The sequence below is a fragment of the Pisolithus orientalis genome (genome assembly GCF_024613125.1).
Source record: "Pisolithus orientalis strain OTSU chromosome Unknown F5J12scaffold_455, whole genome shotgun sequence".
Classification (NCBI taxonomy): Eukaryota; Fungi; Basidiomycota; class Agaricomycetes; order Boletales; family Pisolithaceae; genus Pisolithus; species Pisolithus orientalis.
The window spans coordinates 1-13,735 of NW_026261236.1; the positions used below are offsets into that span (position 1 = coordinate 1).

A 13,735-nucleotide genomic window follows, 5' to 3' on the forward strand; every position below is an offset into this window, starting at 1 on the left:
TCGCCTACCGTTGCAGGTGAGCTAGATCATCGTCCACATGTACATGGGGTGTTTTCTTAATAATCTTCCCGATCTCATTCAAACATTGGTAAAAATGGCCATGCTCTTCCAGCATCATTGAATCCCTTTTCCTCCGGATATAATTCAAAACCTAGTTCATTTCAAATCGTATTCACGGCAACCAGATAAATGGCTTACCTCCAGTAATTGCAGTTCCACTTCTGACAGGATTTCACACCAAGAAAGCCACAGGAGCTACTAGCAAATAAAAAATCACTCTTGAGATATTGTGGTTTGAAGATAGCCTTGCCTTTCCTGTTATATCCTCGAGTGTCAGCTGCTCGTCTTCGTCGTCTGTGGCGTCGAGCGTCATTTGAAGCGCATTTATCTCTTGCGGCGTAGAATGGACGTCCACCTGCCTAGGAATGGGATTCAAGGGACCTACTGAACATTAGAAGGCGTTGCCTTACCTCGAATAAATGGTATCCTGGATGCTATGTCTGAAACAGATATCGTAGAAAGAGGAGAAAACTAAACGAAATAAAAGAACTCACGTCTCACCCTGGACGCATCGAGGACAGCAGTGTAGATGCGCCCGAGCAACTTTCCGTGACCAGAATTACTCTCAAGTTCCGATCAACTGATAGTAACACTTACCCCGAAGCTCAGAGTTTGAGATATGGATTGTACCTCGCACCGTGCCCTTTGCTTTGGTACAAGATATCGACCCGACTCAATCAGTTTATCAAGAGCTTTGCACTTATCAAGTAAGACTATTTCAGGGCTTGCACTCTGTGCTGCCCTGGATTTGAAAGGGTTCCACGATGATGGCGCTACTTGGCATGCAGCTCCCTACAGAGGGCCAATGTAAGTATGCAGAATGATTATGCTTCACGTGACAGCCTGATAGGCTTGATTATACCTGCAGAAATCTTACTGCATGGTTGTGTTTCCACTATCAAGGGGAGCCTTTCAAAGAATGTTATCTGACCGACCTAGGTTTTCACAGTAGGAATGTGCCAAGGTATTGAAAGAATAAGAACATACGTATTTTTTCAAGCTCTCCAAGCCAAACATATCTGAGAAGAACTTGACTACTCCATGTTTCATCCGACTACTCTGTTGTCATCATAAGCATGTACTTATGGATCCCGTGCAGTTGTCCCACCCACCACAGACTCATGACCAAAGTCGGCTCCTGAAGGTCGATGCTGCGGATCACGGGATGAATCAGACAAATCCAGTACCCGCAGCATGGCTAATGAGAACAGATACCAGATTTGCCAAAGTGTAAAAGTGCTCCCTTGAAGCATAGCATCAGCGACCCAGTGGGACACAAACTCCAAAGGACTTACCGGGTAAATCTGAATTGTTTTCTTCTCCGTGTGCAAGCCGGTTCTCGTCGCCAAGCTCGTGGGCTTGCAATGGTGCATAAAGGGACAAAGACAGTAGAGTGACCACCGGTTCTAGATGCCGAATCTGATGCCAAGATCAAAGAGAATGTAAGATATCATCTTTGGGCAATGCTCACCACCTCGCGATTCCCTCCGCCCTCCCAAGCCATCGACTCTGTTGAGAACCGAACATTGTATGATTGTTGTCACCAGATGTTTTCCGGAAAGATGCGTGGACAAGGCTTTCAGCAGTAGCACGAGTCCTTGATTGTTGGGAAGTGAGCGGCCTTCATGTTCACCCTGAAGGTAAGAGTCCACTGCAAAACCATGTCGATCCCGCTCACGAGCCAATACGTCCGCATCCCCGGATAAGCGGGAAACCACTGGGCGATAAGTTGGATCCCCGGGGTCGATGCCGAGTGTACGCATATTCTCGAATATGTTGCCGTCAGGTTTGAAATTGCCATTGGAATAGTCGCCATAGTCGCCGAGCTGTTTATATTCAGCTCATTGCAAGTGTGAACACGTGTATTACGACTCACCGCAATCATTTGATCAGAACACTCGTAAAGCCAAACGTTCTTCCCATCTAGCTTCAACCCACGAATATTGCGAACTGTCTTCATGAACCCCGGCATGTCGAGACCATCTCGATCATCCTATAGTTGTATGAACAGTTAGATCTGCATGCAAAAATAGATAAGAGACCACTAACAGACGCAGTCGTGCATTCGCGTGGCCCAATACAACAACCGGGGCATTGCCCGACGTCAACCATTACGTTGGTGAGCACGCTCCCAGTGTACCAGACGACCCGAACATCCCAAATTGATTGCGGGAGGTGAGCGCACTTGACTCCGCTGTCAGAGCACTGTTCAACAGGGGCAACCCAGAGCGTATCATACACTTTCTTGCAGAAGTCTGTCCACGGGACCTCACCATTTGCGGGCTTTTCACAGGCAACATACACCAGCGGTCTACCGAGGTAGTGTCCAAGTCCAACTGCAAAGCGAGAACTGGCATCGTCGTTGGCATAGACTATGACAACGAGATCATTTGTGAGGGATGCAAATGTGAAAGTATCGCCAGTGAACTCGTGTGGGAAGGTTCCACGACGGGTGAAACCATGGCACGAAGCGTGTCTATCGTCAAGTCTAACGTGGTGGCACTTCTCCACAGCGACTCGATGATGGTTTGGATGATGAGTGGGACGGTGATTAAGATAGAGTGTCCTAAGCTCCGGGCGCGAGCGTCGGAAGCGCGTAGCAGCAGGAATCCTGTAAAAGCCAAGTCAAAGAGATTTGAAATCGATGGTGATCAGGTTTCCATAGTAGTCTCTGCAGGCCAATATGGCTCTGAAGACAGACTCGGAGTCACGATGGGGTATGACGGGCAAGCAAATTTGAATGCCGACATTGGTGAGAGGAAATACGGCAAGCTGTTGGCGAAAGGTATGCCCTCGAGACCTCAGACATACGAGGCTGCCCCTGCCTGGGCTCCTGGCGATGCCGAGTCGGTTCTGGGGGTAATTCATTATTTCGTCGACGAACTGATTAAGTTCTACCTTTTCGACGTCATGACAACCCCGAAAGTAGCTTGGGTCGTCGGCCAAGACATCGCCAAGCCAGCCAAATTGTCTTTTCGAATTCCATGCGAATATGCTGTGATCACAGTAATATCGTTGTATGATCTCCAGTTGCAGCCTCTGGAATGCTTTTTTGCCCTCCCCGTAGAACTTCGGCATGTCCACGCCAAACAGTCCCAACAGGGAATACGCCCGGTCCTCCACGCGCGTCGTCTTCCGATCTGCTGCCCAAGACATGAGCTGCGCAACGCAGAAATGCCTCGGATTCACTCCATCCCTCAAAACGTTGATAGGGATTCGTGTAATTTTCTCCAATGTCTCTGCAAGGCTACCCTTGTCACCAATGGGAACCCAGTCTTTGTTGAAGAATTCAACTTGTTTCGGAGCGATGAGTTCTTGGAGAGTCCAGCCCCTCGAGAACCACTCTGGCCAACCGTTGGCTTTGGCAAACTTGCTCAAGTCTTGTTCCCTGGGAAAGAAGGTGCCGCAGACACCGTTGAGATGCGCATAACATTTCTGTGATTCTTGGTACCACTGATACATGGAATTGATGGCCTCTGACAATTCAGCACCGCTCCGCTTGTCGATGCAACACGTATCGATCCAAATCCACCTGTAGCCGTCCTTCTTGGCCTGTTCGCAACTCTTGATGATCTTTTCGTAGCCAGCGCGCCGCCTGATCTCGTTCCTGGCAGGCTCAGCCATCCCCATGAGCTGAGTCATTTCATCATAATTGACCTCGTCTTCATCCTTTCCCCAGCGATGTGACGGTACCGCATATTTTTCAGACCTGTCATGAAGATTCTCAAAGATTTTAATTTGGGCTCCAGTTTCTTGGATGACTTTTTCTCTGTCGAGAACACCTTTCACGTCCAGTAGCCGCATCTTTTTACAGTAACGAGTGAGTGGCAAGGCTGGATCGACAACTACAGGTCATCGCACGTACTGATTGCGCCCGAAGTAACAGGGTGGTGTGCTTAATGTGTCCGGAAAAGAGCAAGCGAGGGGTTTGAGACAACTTGACCCTCGTTGCGGGTTGTAGGTCTTAATAAAAGGCCCAGATGTCGAGCATGAGGCCCAATCCTCAACCAACGCAAAGAAGCATCACGTCCGTGAGCGCTTGACAGGGACTTTTGGAAAGTATTAATGGCGAACTAGGTTCAGTTGGTCTACATATGCTCACCATGAGGCAACGAAGTCCTAGATTTGCTCTCCTGATGCGACTGTGTGACTATTTTTCTCAAGTCACCCTGCCATCGCGTACCAACATGACAAGAGAAGGGCCAGAGAACTGAGCATTTGTGTTCATGCTCTGAATGAATATCAGAGGCTTGTACAGACGTTGACTCTGACACCCTTTTCTTGCTGAGTGGTGCGGCATGATACAAATTATGGTCCATATGCTACGGAAAGCCAGACCACCATGCCCTGTGATTAAGTGACGCTTGCCCATCTATGGTTTTCTGTAGTGAGCAGCACTTCTAGAGAATCTCACTTCACACTCATGTCCCAAACCTTCCTCACTTATGCACCCTTTTAGCTCTCAGGTTCAGCCAAAACCATTGCTTCATCACTCCCGATCACGATGACGTCCGGCATCCTCGCTCCTGCAGTGCGGATGTTGCGTGCCGCACCCACTTGGTTGAACACAGCAAAATTGTATAAGGACACCTGATGGATGAGAACCGAGGTGGGACTTGCGTGCCCTACACTCCGCTCCCGACGGAATGTGTTCTATACTCAGAATGCCATTACTACAACGCCTGCCAACGAGACGATTCAAATTGAAGGAATGTCCAGACGGAGAGAAGAGCTGCTGGCGGCCGCACACGAGAGTCGATATCAGGGAAGATCGGAAATGAGGATGATGGTTGGACAAACGATACTGCTGATACTATGTCAACACGTTAATTATTTTCAAATGGTTCTTGGGTACGGCAGCCGATTCAACATAACACTAACTACGAGGAAAATTTGTCTACTATTACTGCAGTCATCAATTGTAGAGACTCGTTACTCTGAAGAACGGGCTAATACCTTTTGCCTACAGTTCCTATCCTCGTTCACGAGTTGGACTTAGTCAGAGCATGTCATCTCAGGTTGTTTGGACTGGTCACAGGTGCGCAGAGCGGTGGGAATACTCGACCACTTGGCTTTCTCTGCAGCTCGTGCAGCAAGCCATAACCTCTGTTTTGACACACCTGTACTTGCATCAAACATGATCCTGGGGAGATAGGTGTTCATGTCCGGCAATTTATATCGATACTACGTGCCGAATGACACTGCTTACCGCTTCAAGTGACCTAGATCATCATCATGGTCATCATACTGTGTTGTTTTTTTAATGATATCCGCGATTTCACGCAATCCTTGGCGGAAACGGTCACCACCATCCGGTGTCTTCGAATCTCTTTCCCTCCGAATGTAATTCACAACCTAAGTCGTCTCAAATAATATTCACAGGATTCAGAGAGTTGACTTGCCTCTGCTAATAGTTGTTCTACTTCTGAAAGGATCCCACACCAAGAAAACCATAAGATCTATTAACAAACGAACAATCAGCATCGAGATGTTATAACTGAAAGATGATGTCCTTACCATTCCTGTCACGTCCTCCTCCAGTGCCCGCTGTTCATCTTCGTCATCCGTTGCATCGAGTTTCGTTTGGAGCGCCTTTATCTCTAGTAGCGTGATATGGATGTCTACCCGCCTGCGGAAGACGTTTAAGAGGCCTACTAAACATTACAAGGCGTTCGCCTTACCTCGCACAACCAGCATCGCCGATGCCATGTCTGAAATCAGGACAGAAATACCGTAGAAAAGAGACAAGTCGAGGTACAAAAAAATGCTCATGTCTCATCCTCCAACGCATAAAGGATGGCAGTATAGATGTGCTCGAGTAACTTTTGGTGACTAGAATTAGCCTAGACTACCTTTGGTTTACTGTAATACTCACCCCGACGCCCAATGTTTGTGACATGGACTTTACTTGACACCGCGCCTGTTGCTTCGCAACGAGATATCGACGAAAGTTAACCAGCGGACCAAAAGCTTTGCATTTCTCGAGTAAGGGAGGTGCTACAATTTCAACGCGTGGGTTCTGCGCTGCCCTGGATTTGAAAGAAGTCCACAATGATGTCGCTGGGCGTGCCGACAGACTTCTTGAAGATGCAATGTTAGTATTCCGAATGAATGTGCTGCTATACCGTGACCGTGTTTCCGTCACTGAGCGGAGTTCTTTGAAGAATGTTATCTCGCCGACCTACAGTCTGAGAGTGAGAACGGGCTGAAGTACTGAGAGAATCAATAAATACACAATTTTTTAGGTGCTCCAAACCAAATATATCTGAGAGGAATTTGACTGCACCGCGAGTTATCCATCTGCTCTGTTGTCATCATAAATGCGTCCTCGTGGGTTCATGGGCCCTAGCAGTTATCCAACTCACCGCGGATTCACGACCAGCTTCAGCTCCTGGAGGACGATGCTAATCATGTAGTGAATCAGACAAAACCAGCACTCGGAACATGGTTGATTGGAATGGATACCAGGTTCGCTAAGATGTAAAAGTGTTTCCTATATTCCGAAACATAAAATCAGCGACCCACATGACATAATCACCAACGGACCCGCCGGATACTTTTGAACAGTTCCCTTCTCTGTGCACAGGGTGGTTCTCTTCGCCAGACGTGTGGGCTCGCAACGGTACACAATGGGACCACAAGACTAGGGCTCTATGGGGCGATCGTCACTCTTGGACGCCGAATCTGATGCCCAAGATCGAAACAAAAGCAAAATTACTTCCTTAAGGAGTACTCACCGCCTTCCGAATCTTCCCCGTTCTCTTCTCTCCATTGCCTGTGTGAAGATCCGAACATTGTATGATTGTTGTCACCAGATGTCTGCCTGCAAGACGCGTGGACAAAGCTTTCAGCAGCAATACGAGCTGTTGATTGTTCGGAAGGGAGAGACCGTTCGGTGAATGAAGTGTCAGGTATTCCCCCTGAAGGCGAAACTCGACTGCAGAACCATGCTGACCCTGCTCGCGATCCGATACGTTCGCACCACCGGATACGTAGGAGACTACTGAGCGGTAAGCTGGATCCGCAGGATCGATACCAAGTGTGCGCATATTCTCGAATATGTTGCCGTCAGGTTTGAAATTGCCATTGGAATAGTCGCCATAGTCACCCAGCTGTTTATATTAGGCTCGGTGCAAGCGTGAGCACGTGTATTACGACTTACCGCAATCATTTGATCAGAACACTCGTAAAGCCAAACGTTCTTCCCATCTAGCTTCAACCCGCGAACATTGTGAACTGTCTTCATGAACCCCGGCATGTCGAGACCATCTCGATCATCCTAAAATTGTGAACAGTCAGGTCTGCATGCAAAAATAGATAAGACTACTAACAGACGCAGTCGTGCATTCGCGTGGTCCAATACAACAACCGGGGCATTGCCCGACGTCAACCATCACGTTGGTGCGCACGTTCCCAGTGTACCAGACGACCCGAGCATCCCAAATTGATTGCGGAAGGTGAGCGCACTTGACTCCGCTGTCAGAGCGCTGTTCAACAGGGGCAACCCAGAGCGTATCATACACTTTCTTGCAGAAGTCTGTCCACGGGACCTCACCATTCGCGGGCTTTTCACAGGCAACATACACCAGCGGTCTACCGAGGTAGTGTCCAAGTCCAACTGCAAAGCGAGAACTGGTATCGTCGTTGGCATAGACTATGACAACGAAATCACTTGTGAGGGATGAGAATGTGAAAGTATCGCCTGTGAAGTCGTCCGGGAAGACGCCGTGACGGGTGAAACCGTGGTATAAGGCGTGCGTATCGTCGACTTTGAAATGATGATACTCCTCGAAATCTGGAACCGAGGAAGCGAGATAGAGAGTCCTGAGCTCTGAACGCGAGTGCCGAAAGCGTCTAGCAGCGGCAATCCTGTAGGAGCTAAGCTCGAGGGATTTCAAGTCGATGGTGATCAAGTTTCCATAGTAGTCTCGACAGGCCAATATCGCTCTGAAAACCGACTCAGAGTCGCGATGGGGTATGACGGGTAAGCGAACTTGAATGCCAACATTGGTGACAAGGAATACGGAAAGCTGCTGGCGAAAGGCACGACCGCGTGACCTCAGACACTGCGAGGTTGCTGCCGAAGTCAGGCATCCTGGCAATGCCAAATCGGTTTCGACGAGTATATTTCATCAGTTCGTCGACAAGCTTGTCGGATTCCACCTTTTCAATGTCGTGGCAACCACGAAAATAACCTGGGTCACCTGCGAGGACACTGCCAACCCAGCCAAACTGTCCCTTGGGATTCCATGCGAATATACTTTGGTCGCCGGATGCCCGGATGATTTCCAACTGCAAGCGATGGAATGCTTTTGCGCCCTCCCCGTACAATATCGGCATATTCACGCCAAACAGTCCCAGCAGGGAATATGCCCGGTCTTCCTACTCGCATCGTGTTCCGATCCGCTGCCCAAGACATGATTCCAGCAACGCAGACACGCCTTGGAATCCGGCCGTCCTTCAAAACATCGATAGGAATTCGGGTAATTTCTCTCCAACGTGTCTGCGAGGTTCTGCTTGGAACCAATGAAAACCCAGTCCTTGTTGAAGAATTCGACTTGTTTCGGAGCGATGAGTTCTTGTAGAGTCCAACCCCGTGAGAACCACTCTGGCCAACCGTTGGCTTTGGCAAACTTGCTCAAGTCTCGTTCGTTGGGAAAGAAGGCGTCCGCCGACATCGTTGAGGTACACATAGCATTTCTGCGATTTACGGTACCACCGATACATGGAATTGATGGCTTCTGACAGTTCAGAACTGCTGCGTTTGTCGATGCAACACGTATCGATCCAAATCCACCTGTAGCCGTCTTGCAGGGCCAGTTTGCAACTTTTGATGATCTTCTCGTAGCCAGCACGCTGCCTGACTTCGTTCTTGTAGTGCTCGCCCATCTCCATGAACCTAGTCATTTCATCATAGTTGAGCTCCTCTCCCCAACGATGTGACAGTATCGCATATTTTTCAGACTTGTCATCAAGTTCCCTGAAGACTTGAGTGTGGGGTCCAACTCCTTGGATGCCCTTTTCCATGTCAAGAACAGCTTTTACATCTAAGAGCCGCATCTTTCTACTAGGTGAGTGGAACATTCAAGGTTGGATCGGCAGTTATAGGTCATCACAACTCACTGCCTAGGTATTTCGCGGCCACAGTGGTCCAGGGAGGAAAAGAACGATGGGCGACATCCTGACCCTCCTGGGTCTTAATTAAGCTGCACGTGCTGGGCATGAGGCCGTGAAGCTCAGCCTTGATGCAGATGTTCCAGCGGCAAGGCAAAAGGCGTGTTCGATTCTTGAGGTGCCAGGACACGGCTGAGCTGAGGCTCAACGGTGAAGCGACCAGTATGGTGAAGGAATCCTCACTTCCGCTTGTCATGGGGGACGATATGATAAGAAATACAGACTCGGCGAATTTGCTTGTTTTCGACCAAACGGATCCTTCCTGCAGAACGCCTGTGACAAACAGCGTTCCTGGCTGCATGGCCAACACGAGGCCATATAAATTATACATAAGTTGACAGCGCGAGAAATATATAAGCTGCTACTGCTGCTACATACTATCCGCCTCCCACACCGCCGAGGTTGCAGCGATGGTCAGCCTGTAGACTGTGAAGTTTTCGCCGCTCGTTATTGACCTATTTTTAGGGCATAACATGTAGTAGGAATGGTAATTCCTTCGTTCTTCGAATAGTACCTCATCTGACAGACTCCGCAGTACATGTAGAAGACGAAATGATCGTTGTGTGGGTAGAACAGAATTCACGCTTAGTAGAGGATGACAACACAACTATGCTTCCAGGTTGATCGGAACCCCAAACTCTGGGAAAATCTCGGTGAGACTCGATAGTGCTCCAGCGAAGTCGACGGTTCTAGCTATTGCACAGTTCAGTACGCATGCTCCGCGGGCAGGTCGGTTACGCCAGGCTGCAAATAGCCGGATGAGGGTCACGACCACCAAGGTCGATGTGCGGGGCAACAGTGTTATCCTTCTTGACACTCCCGATCTCGGATCCCTCGTGAACGGCCGAGAGGTGGTTGTGCGTGACATTCTCAATCTAGTGAGCAAGTCGTTGCGAAAATCGAGGTGAGGATGACGGTGACAACTTAATGAACTGCAACTTGGGATTTAAGCTATCACAGACGCAATGCTCTTACTGGCATACTTTATTTCCAAAACATAGATGGTGGACAAGCCGTGCCGCCCGATATCGAATGCTTTAGCGAGATTTGCGAGTCAAGTGACCTCTACTCGTCTGTGATCCTGGTTGCCACTGGCGAGCAGTTGGGGGAGGTTAGCGCTGGAGGGGATGCAGGAAATCAGGGGACCAGAATATTTCCCTACCTGGATATCAGAGAGTCAGCGGAGGAAGGCGATAATGCTGGTCACTCACACTAATGCACAAATGACGGGTTAATCTGTAATCATTCATCTACACGACACGAATTCTCAAGTACGGGCCAGAAATCGCGCCTCGATCACAGACCCTACCGTCCTGCTAGTCAGCGGTCACCACTGAATGGATCCAAGGAACCGTTACGTACAATTCGAACGTCCAAGGCAGGTTGTCTACCGGGCCTAGTGACTGACCAGACTACTCGGAAGTTAGGCCTTTCACGCAATATACCTAAGAAGGGGAGGAGATAAACCTACGCTCGTTTTTGGGGAACGCAACTCACCTGTACCATTGTCCCGGGGCGCCCGCCACCAAAACGGGCCCTCCACCAGCTGGAGGTCGGAGGGCGAAATTGTTATAGTAAGTTCGCATTGGAGGCCCTCCACAAACGTGGTTAAGGGCCGGATGATGGGCCACATTATGATCGGAAGAATGTTCCTTGAACTGAAGGGCTTCCATGAACGTTCAATGACTGAACGACTGCAGTTCTGACTTTGAATTCAAGCTCAAGTCAGTTCAGCTGACACCGCCGTTACCACGCCAGATCATCGTTGGGCTCCCATGTTTTTGACTAACACGTTTCACCCAGTGAGCATTTGGAAAGCCGTAGAAATTCTGGGCGATGTGAGACCCTTGACCACGTGTTATTGATCGCCACGGCAGGATCTCAACCTCAATATGGTCATATTTGAAAAATCTGAGTGATTACTTGTCAATAAATAACTTGGCCTCGCTGTAGCCGCATGTATCGCAGCTGCGTGGAAAATAGGGGATCGGATTAGTAGACTGCAATACGCTACTTACCAAGTAGTTCGGGCACAAACATTCGTAAATACTTCTCCTTGCCTTCATGTGCTTATATAAACCTTGGAGGGCCGTCCTATCCTATCATCGCGGCACCGTGTCTTGGCTGACTTCCCTGGTCGGCACTTGGCTAATCGTCAGATCACACGTTATCCCGACCTACGCCTGGTAGTTACATCATGGCTTTGGTCACTGAACGAGCTGAAGTGCGTCAAGCGTAGGTTCACACACATCATGATTGCTCAAACACAATAAAGGTGGGTAACCCGGTAATTCCTAATGCAGGTCCCAAAAACAAAGTACGCAACGTCTGCCTTGCGATCATAAGCCTGTTTCTCACGACTTGTTTGTGTAGCCGCGTTTCGACGAGCATCCCAATTGCCCGCGAACACTGTGTCTCTATCCGGGTCCGAGTGGGACGCAGTGTTTGCAACCTATTAGTTGTTCCACCGTTCCGGAGCATTTTGAGAGTCATGGAATAAAGGCTATCTACCGTGCAGGTGGCGGTTACCTGTCAGTGGGAGGGCTGTTTCCAAAGTGTTGCGCGACACAATTTTGTCCGTCATGTTCGGGAAAAACACCTTGGGCACACAAGGGGGGGATTAGCTGCCCTTAGCTCCGGGAAAAGTCGCCGACAACACACTTCCTTTCATGCGGCGGCTGATGATGCAGAGCCCTCGAACGAAGTAAGCAACATGCGCTTTATTTACAATTGTGGTCTGTCTTTCACGCCATGTCTCCGTGTAGTCTCATATTAATGAGCGTGCCAATCGTGCAAAACAACTATGCCAATACCAAGACCCTGATAAGGGACTCTGTATGCTGGAGATCACCTGTGCCACCGTTTCAGAGCACTTTGCGACTTATCATGGAGTTAGGGCCATGTCCCGTAGTCAGTGGGTGGACTGCCGGTGGGTTGGCTGCGTGGATAAACGTCTGCGACGACACAGCTTTGTCCGTCACATCAGGGAAAAACACCTTGGTCACACAAGGGGATCGGTTCTCAAGTCCGAGAGAGCTCCCGGACAACACAGTTTAGGTGCCGCCTTACATGGGGAGGCCGATAAACTCGTTGAAACTCAAGATGCGGCGGCCGTTTGATCCTCTTACGTATAGATTGCGCCTGTATCAATATGCCATGAAGTTTTCGAAAGTTGAGCTGATCAGTCAAGTGACCGCTGTGATCGTCTGAGAAAGGAAATCCGTGCTATTTCATTCCTGCTGCTTTTGCTCAAACGAACAGCCTATTTAGGTACAGTGCATTCTCGGCGGTCTGTCGAGCACGGCGATGGGCCCAGGACCCGTTGTGATCAAAGTAGCTAGCTGAAGTACGCAAGTGTGCACACTACCTAGTCCGCCCTTCATGCATATTAGGCATAAGGCAAGGGACCAGTCGACACTGTGCGTGTAACTGCGACATGTACAATGTCGGAAAATTATTCAGGTCCATTGCAATGATGTCAGATTTTTACACATGGTGATAATCAGTTCATGATAGATTGCATGTGAGAGTGCTGGAGTTGCAATATGCTGGCAATGCCATTGCAATGCCCTTTGCAACAGTGACCTGCTACTGTCTGTGTCTTGCACTTCACTGTCCACTCATTTTTCTTTATTGTATTTACTGTCTTTACTCTCACAGGATACATTCCCTTTGTCGACCAGTAGTATGCCTCTGGAAAAGCACACTACTACCTGCAAATTGTGTGGGAAAACATTCAAGCTGACTGGAAAAGGACCTCATCACAAATCATGCATCAGGTGGGCTTGCAAAACAAATGAAGATCATGCTCACTTTGACTTGCTTCATCGAGAAGGTACATAGGAATTTTACCAGTCAATTTTATTTCTGATTTACCACTGGATTGATTTGAACAGGCATTCTTACTGGTAGATCAGTGACAGGGCCCACTGTTGAGACACACACAGAGCCAGCACCAGGTAAGTTTCCTGCTACTCTCCAAATTGGACTCTCACAATTGTTAGCAGAGCCTGCTACATTCTGGCCCATGGTTATGGATCTTGAGCTGCCTGCTGGTGCTGATGTGGGTGCAAATGATGAACTGAATGGTGCATGTTGATATGTGATCACATATTTTCCATGCCAATATGTTATGCAGTTGCTGAACCCAAGGTTGATATCAACATCATTGATGATATCCAAGTTGAATACCACCCAAATGCTGGAAAGCCAACTGTGAAAGTGCCATTCACTGAGTTCACCTGAGGTCATGCACCCAAGACATACAAACTGGATCCATGCACTGCTCCATGGTACCTGTTCTGAACCTGTCTCAACTTTGACCTCTCAGAATTTATCCATGATGCTGCTCTCAACAAGGAGCAAGCAAATTGTATCCTCAAGCTTTTGAAATGTTCTTGCACTGAGGACTGGACTCTGAATAATTACAATAATCTTGAGAGCATTCAGTGGGCTGCTTCACACTGCAAGACAGCAGTAAGTGGTGTCTATTCATTGTCAT

At 48.7% G+C, this 13,735-nt stretch overlaps 7 protein-coding genes across 7 annotated transcripts; 3 read left to right on the forward strand and 4 right to left on the reverse strand.

Moving 5' to 3' along the window:
* Window positions 1–4: 4 nt before the first annotated feature.
* On the reverse strand, window positions 5–1,480 carry F5J12DRAFT_885604 (uncharacterized protein; the record flags this gene model as incomplete). Its single annotated transcript, XM_051747148.1, has 10 exons — window positions 1,356–1,480; window positions 1,173–1,303; window positions 1,048–1,119; window positions 923–995; window positions 658–848; window positions 555–562; window positions 471–500; window positions 311–419; window positions 199–255; window positions 5–151 (listed from the first exon to the last, which is right to left on the reverse strand). Exons 2-10 carry the CDS (start codon window positions 1,254–1,256, stop codon window positions 5–7), a joined length of 771 nt encoding a protein of 256 aa, XP_051593936.1. The 5' UTR covers window positions 1,257–1,303; window positions 1,356–1,480.
* On the reverse strand, window positions 1,415–2,456 carry F5J12DRAFT_425409 (uncharacterized protein). Its single transcript, XM_051739366.1, has 4 exons — window positions 2,300–2,456; window positions 2,110–2,244; window positions 1,937–2,053; window positions 1,415–1,886 (listed from the first exon to the last, which is right to left on the reverse strand). The coding sequence occupies exons 2-4, from the start codon at window positions 2,170–2,172 to the stop codon at window positions 1,467–1,469; spliced, it is 600 nt and encodes a 199-aa protein (XP_051593937.1). The 5' UTR covers window positions 2,173–2,244; window positions 2,300–2,456; the 3' UTR covers window positions 1,415–1,466.
* Window positions 2,429–4,036, reverse strand: F5J12DRAFT_425723 (uncharacterized protein). The gene is made up of 2 exons (XM_051739367.1): window positions 3,926–4,036; window positions 2,429–3,864 (listed from the first exon to the last, which is right to left on the reverse strand). The coding sequence occupies exon 2, from the start codon at window positions 3,862–3,864 to the stop codon at window positions 2,686–2,688; it is 1,179 nt and encodes a 392-aa protein (XP_051593938.1). The 5' UTR covers window positions 3,926–4,036; the 3' UTR covers window positions 2,429–2,685.
* A 1,019-nt stretch (window positions 4,037–5,055) lies between these two features.
* F5J12DRAFT_901620 (heterokaryon incompatibility protein-domain-containing protein) lies at window positions 5,056–9,120 on the reverse strand (the record flags this gene model as incomplete). The annotated part of the gene is made up of 13 exons (XM_051748210.1): window positions 5,056–5,203; window positions 5,270–5,415; window positions 5,484–5,519; window positions 5,578–5,689; window positions 5,742–5,771; window positions 5,848–5,882; window positions 5,936–6,241; window positions 6,798–7,172; window positions 7,223–7,339; window positions 7,392–8,155; window positions 8,256–8,442; window positions 8,498–8,638; window positions 8,695–9,120. The coding sequence occupies 13 exons, from the start codon at window positions 9,118–9,120 to the stop codon at window positions 5,056–5,058; spliced, it is 2,823 nt and encodes a 940-aa protein (XP_051593939.1).
* Window positions 9,121–9,644: 524 nt separating this feature from the next.
* F5J12DRAFT_789266 (uncharacterized protein) lies at window positions 9,645–11,153 on the forward strand (the record flags this gene model as incomplete). Its single annotated transcript, XM_051743758.1, has 7 exons — window positions 9,645–9,647; window positions 9,700–9,797; window positions 9,854–10,138; window positions 10,186–10,436; window positions 10,507–10,553; window positions 10,662–10,808; window positions 11,112–11,153. 7 exons carry the CDS (start codon window positions 9,645–9,647, stop codon window positions 11,151–11,153), a joined length of 873 nt encoding a protein of 290 aa, XP_051593940.1.
* A 177-nt stretch (window positions 11,154–11,330) lies between these two features.
* F5J12DRAFT_885656 (uncharacterized protein) lies at window positions 11,331–12,414 on the forward strand. The gene is made up of 5 exons (XM_051747149.1): window positions 11,331–11,458; window positions 11,510–11,551; window positions 11,608–11,765; window positions 11,791–11,938; window positions 12,000–12,414. Exons 1-5 carry the CDS (start codon window positions 11,432–11,434, stop codon window positions 12,351–12,353), a joined length of 729 nt encoding a protein of 242 aa, XP_051593941.1. The 5' UTR covers window positions 11,331–11,431; the 3' UTR covers window positions 12,354–12,414.
* A 201-nt stretch (window positions 12,415–12,615) lies between these two features.
* On the forward strand, window positions 12,616–13,479 carry F5J12DRAFT_789268 (uncharacterized protein; the record flags this gene model as incomplete). The annotated part of the gene is made up of 6 exons (XM_051743759.1): window positions 12,616–12,653; window positions 12,751–12,814; window positions 12,895–13,069; window positions 13,131–13,193; window positions 13,242–13,322; window positions 13,373–13,479. The coding sequence occupies 6 exons, from the start codon at window positions 12,616–12,618 to the stop codon at window positions 13,477–13,479; spliced, it is 528 nt and encodes a 175-aa protein (XP_051593942.1).
* Window positions 13,480–13,735: the final 256 nt, after the last annotated feature.

What these genes read in the sequence shown, in the direction of transcription:
- F5J12DRAFT_885656 (XM_051747149.1), top strand. Translation starts at nt 11,432, where the DNA reads ATGGCTTTGGTCACTGAACGAGCTGAA. An exon ending in TGGTCACTGAACGAGCTGAA is followed by an intron (nt 11,459 to 11,509) that starts GTGCGTCAAGCG and finishes AACACAATAAAG; the next exon opens with GTGGGTAACCCGGTAATTCC. An exon ending in ATGCAGAGCCCTCGAACGAA is followed by an intron (nt 11,939 to 11,999) that starts GTAAGCAACATG and finishes GTCTCCGTGTAG; the next exon opens with TCTCATATTAATGAGCGTGC.
- F5J12DRAFT_425409 (XM_051739366.1), bottom strand. Translation starts at nt 2,172, where the DNA reads ATGGTTGACGTCGGGCAATGCCCCGGTTGTTGTATTGGGCCACGCGAA. An exon ending in GCGAATGCACGACTGCGTCT is followed by an intron (nt 2,054 to 2,109) that starts GTTAGTGGTCTC and finishes ATACAACTATAG; the next exon opens with GATGATCGAGATGGTCTCGA. An exon ending in GTTCTGATCAAATGATTGCG is followed by an intron (nt 1,887 to 1,936) that starts GTGAGTCGTAAT and finishes GAATATAAACAG; the next exon opens with CTCGGCGACTATGGCGACTA.
- F5J12DRAFT_425723 (XM_051739367.1), bottom strand. Translation starts at nt 3,864, where the DNA reads ATGCGGCTACTGGACGTGAAAGGTGTTCTCGACAGAGAAAAAGTCATC.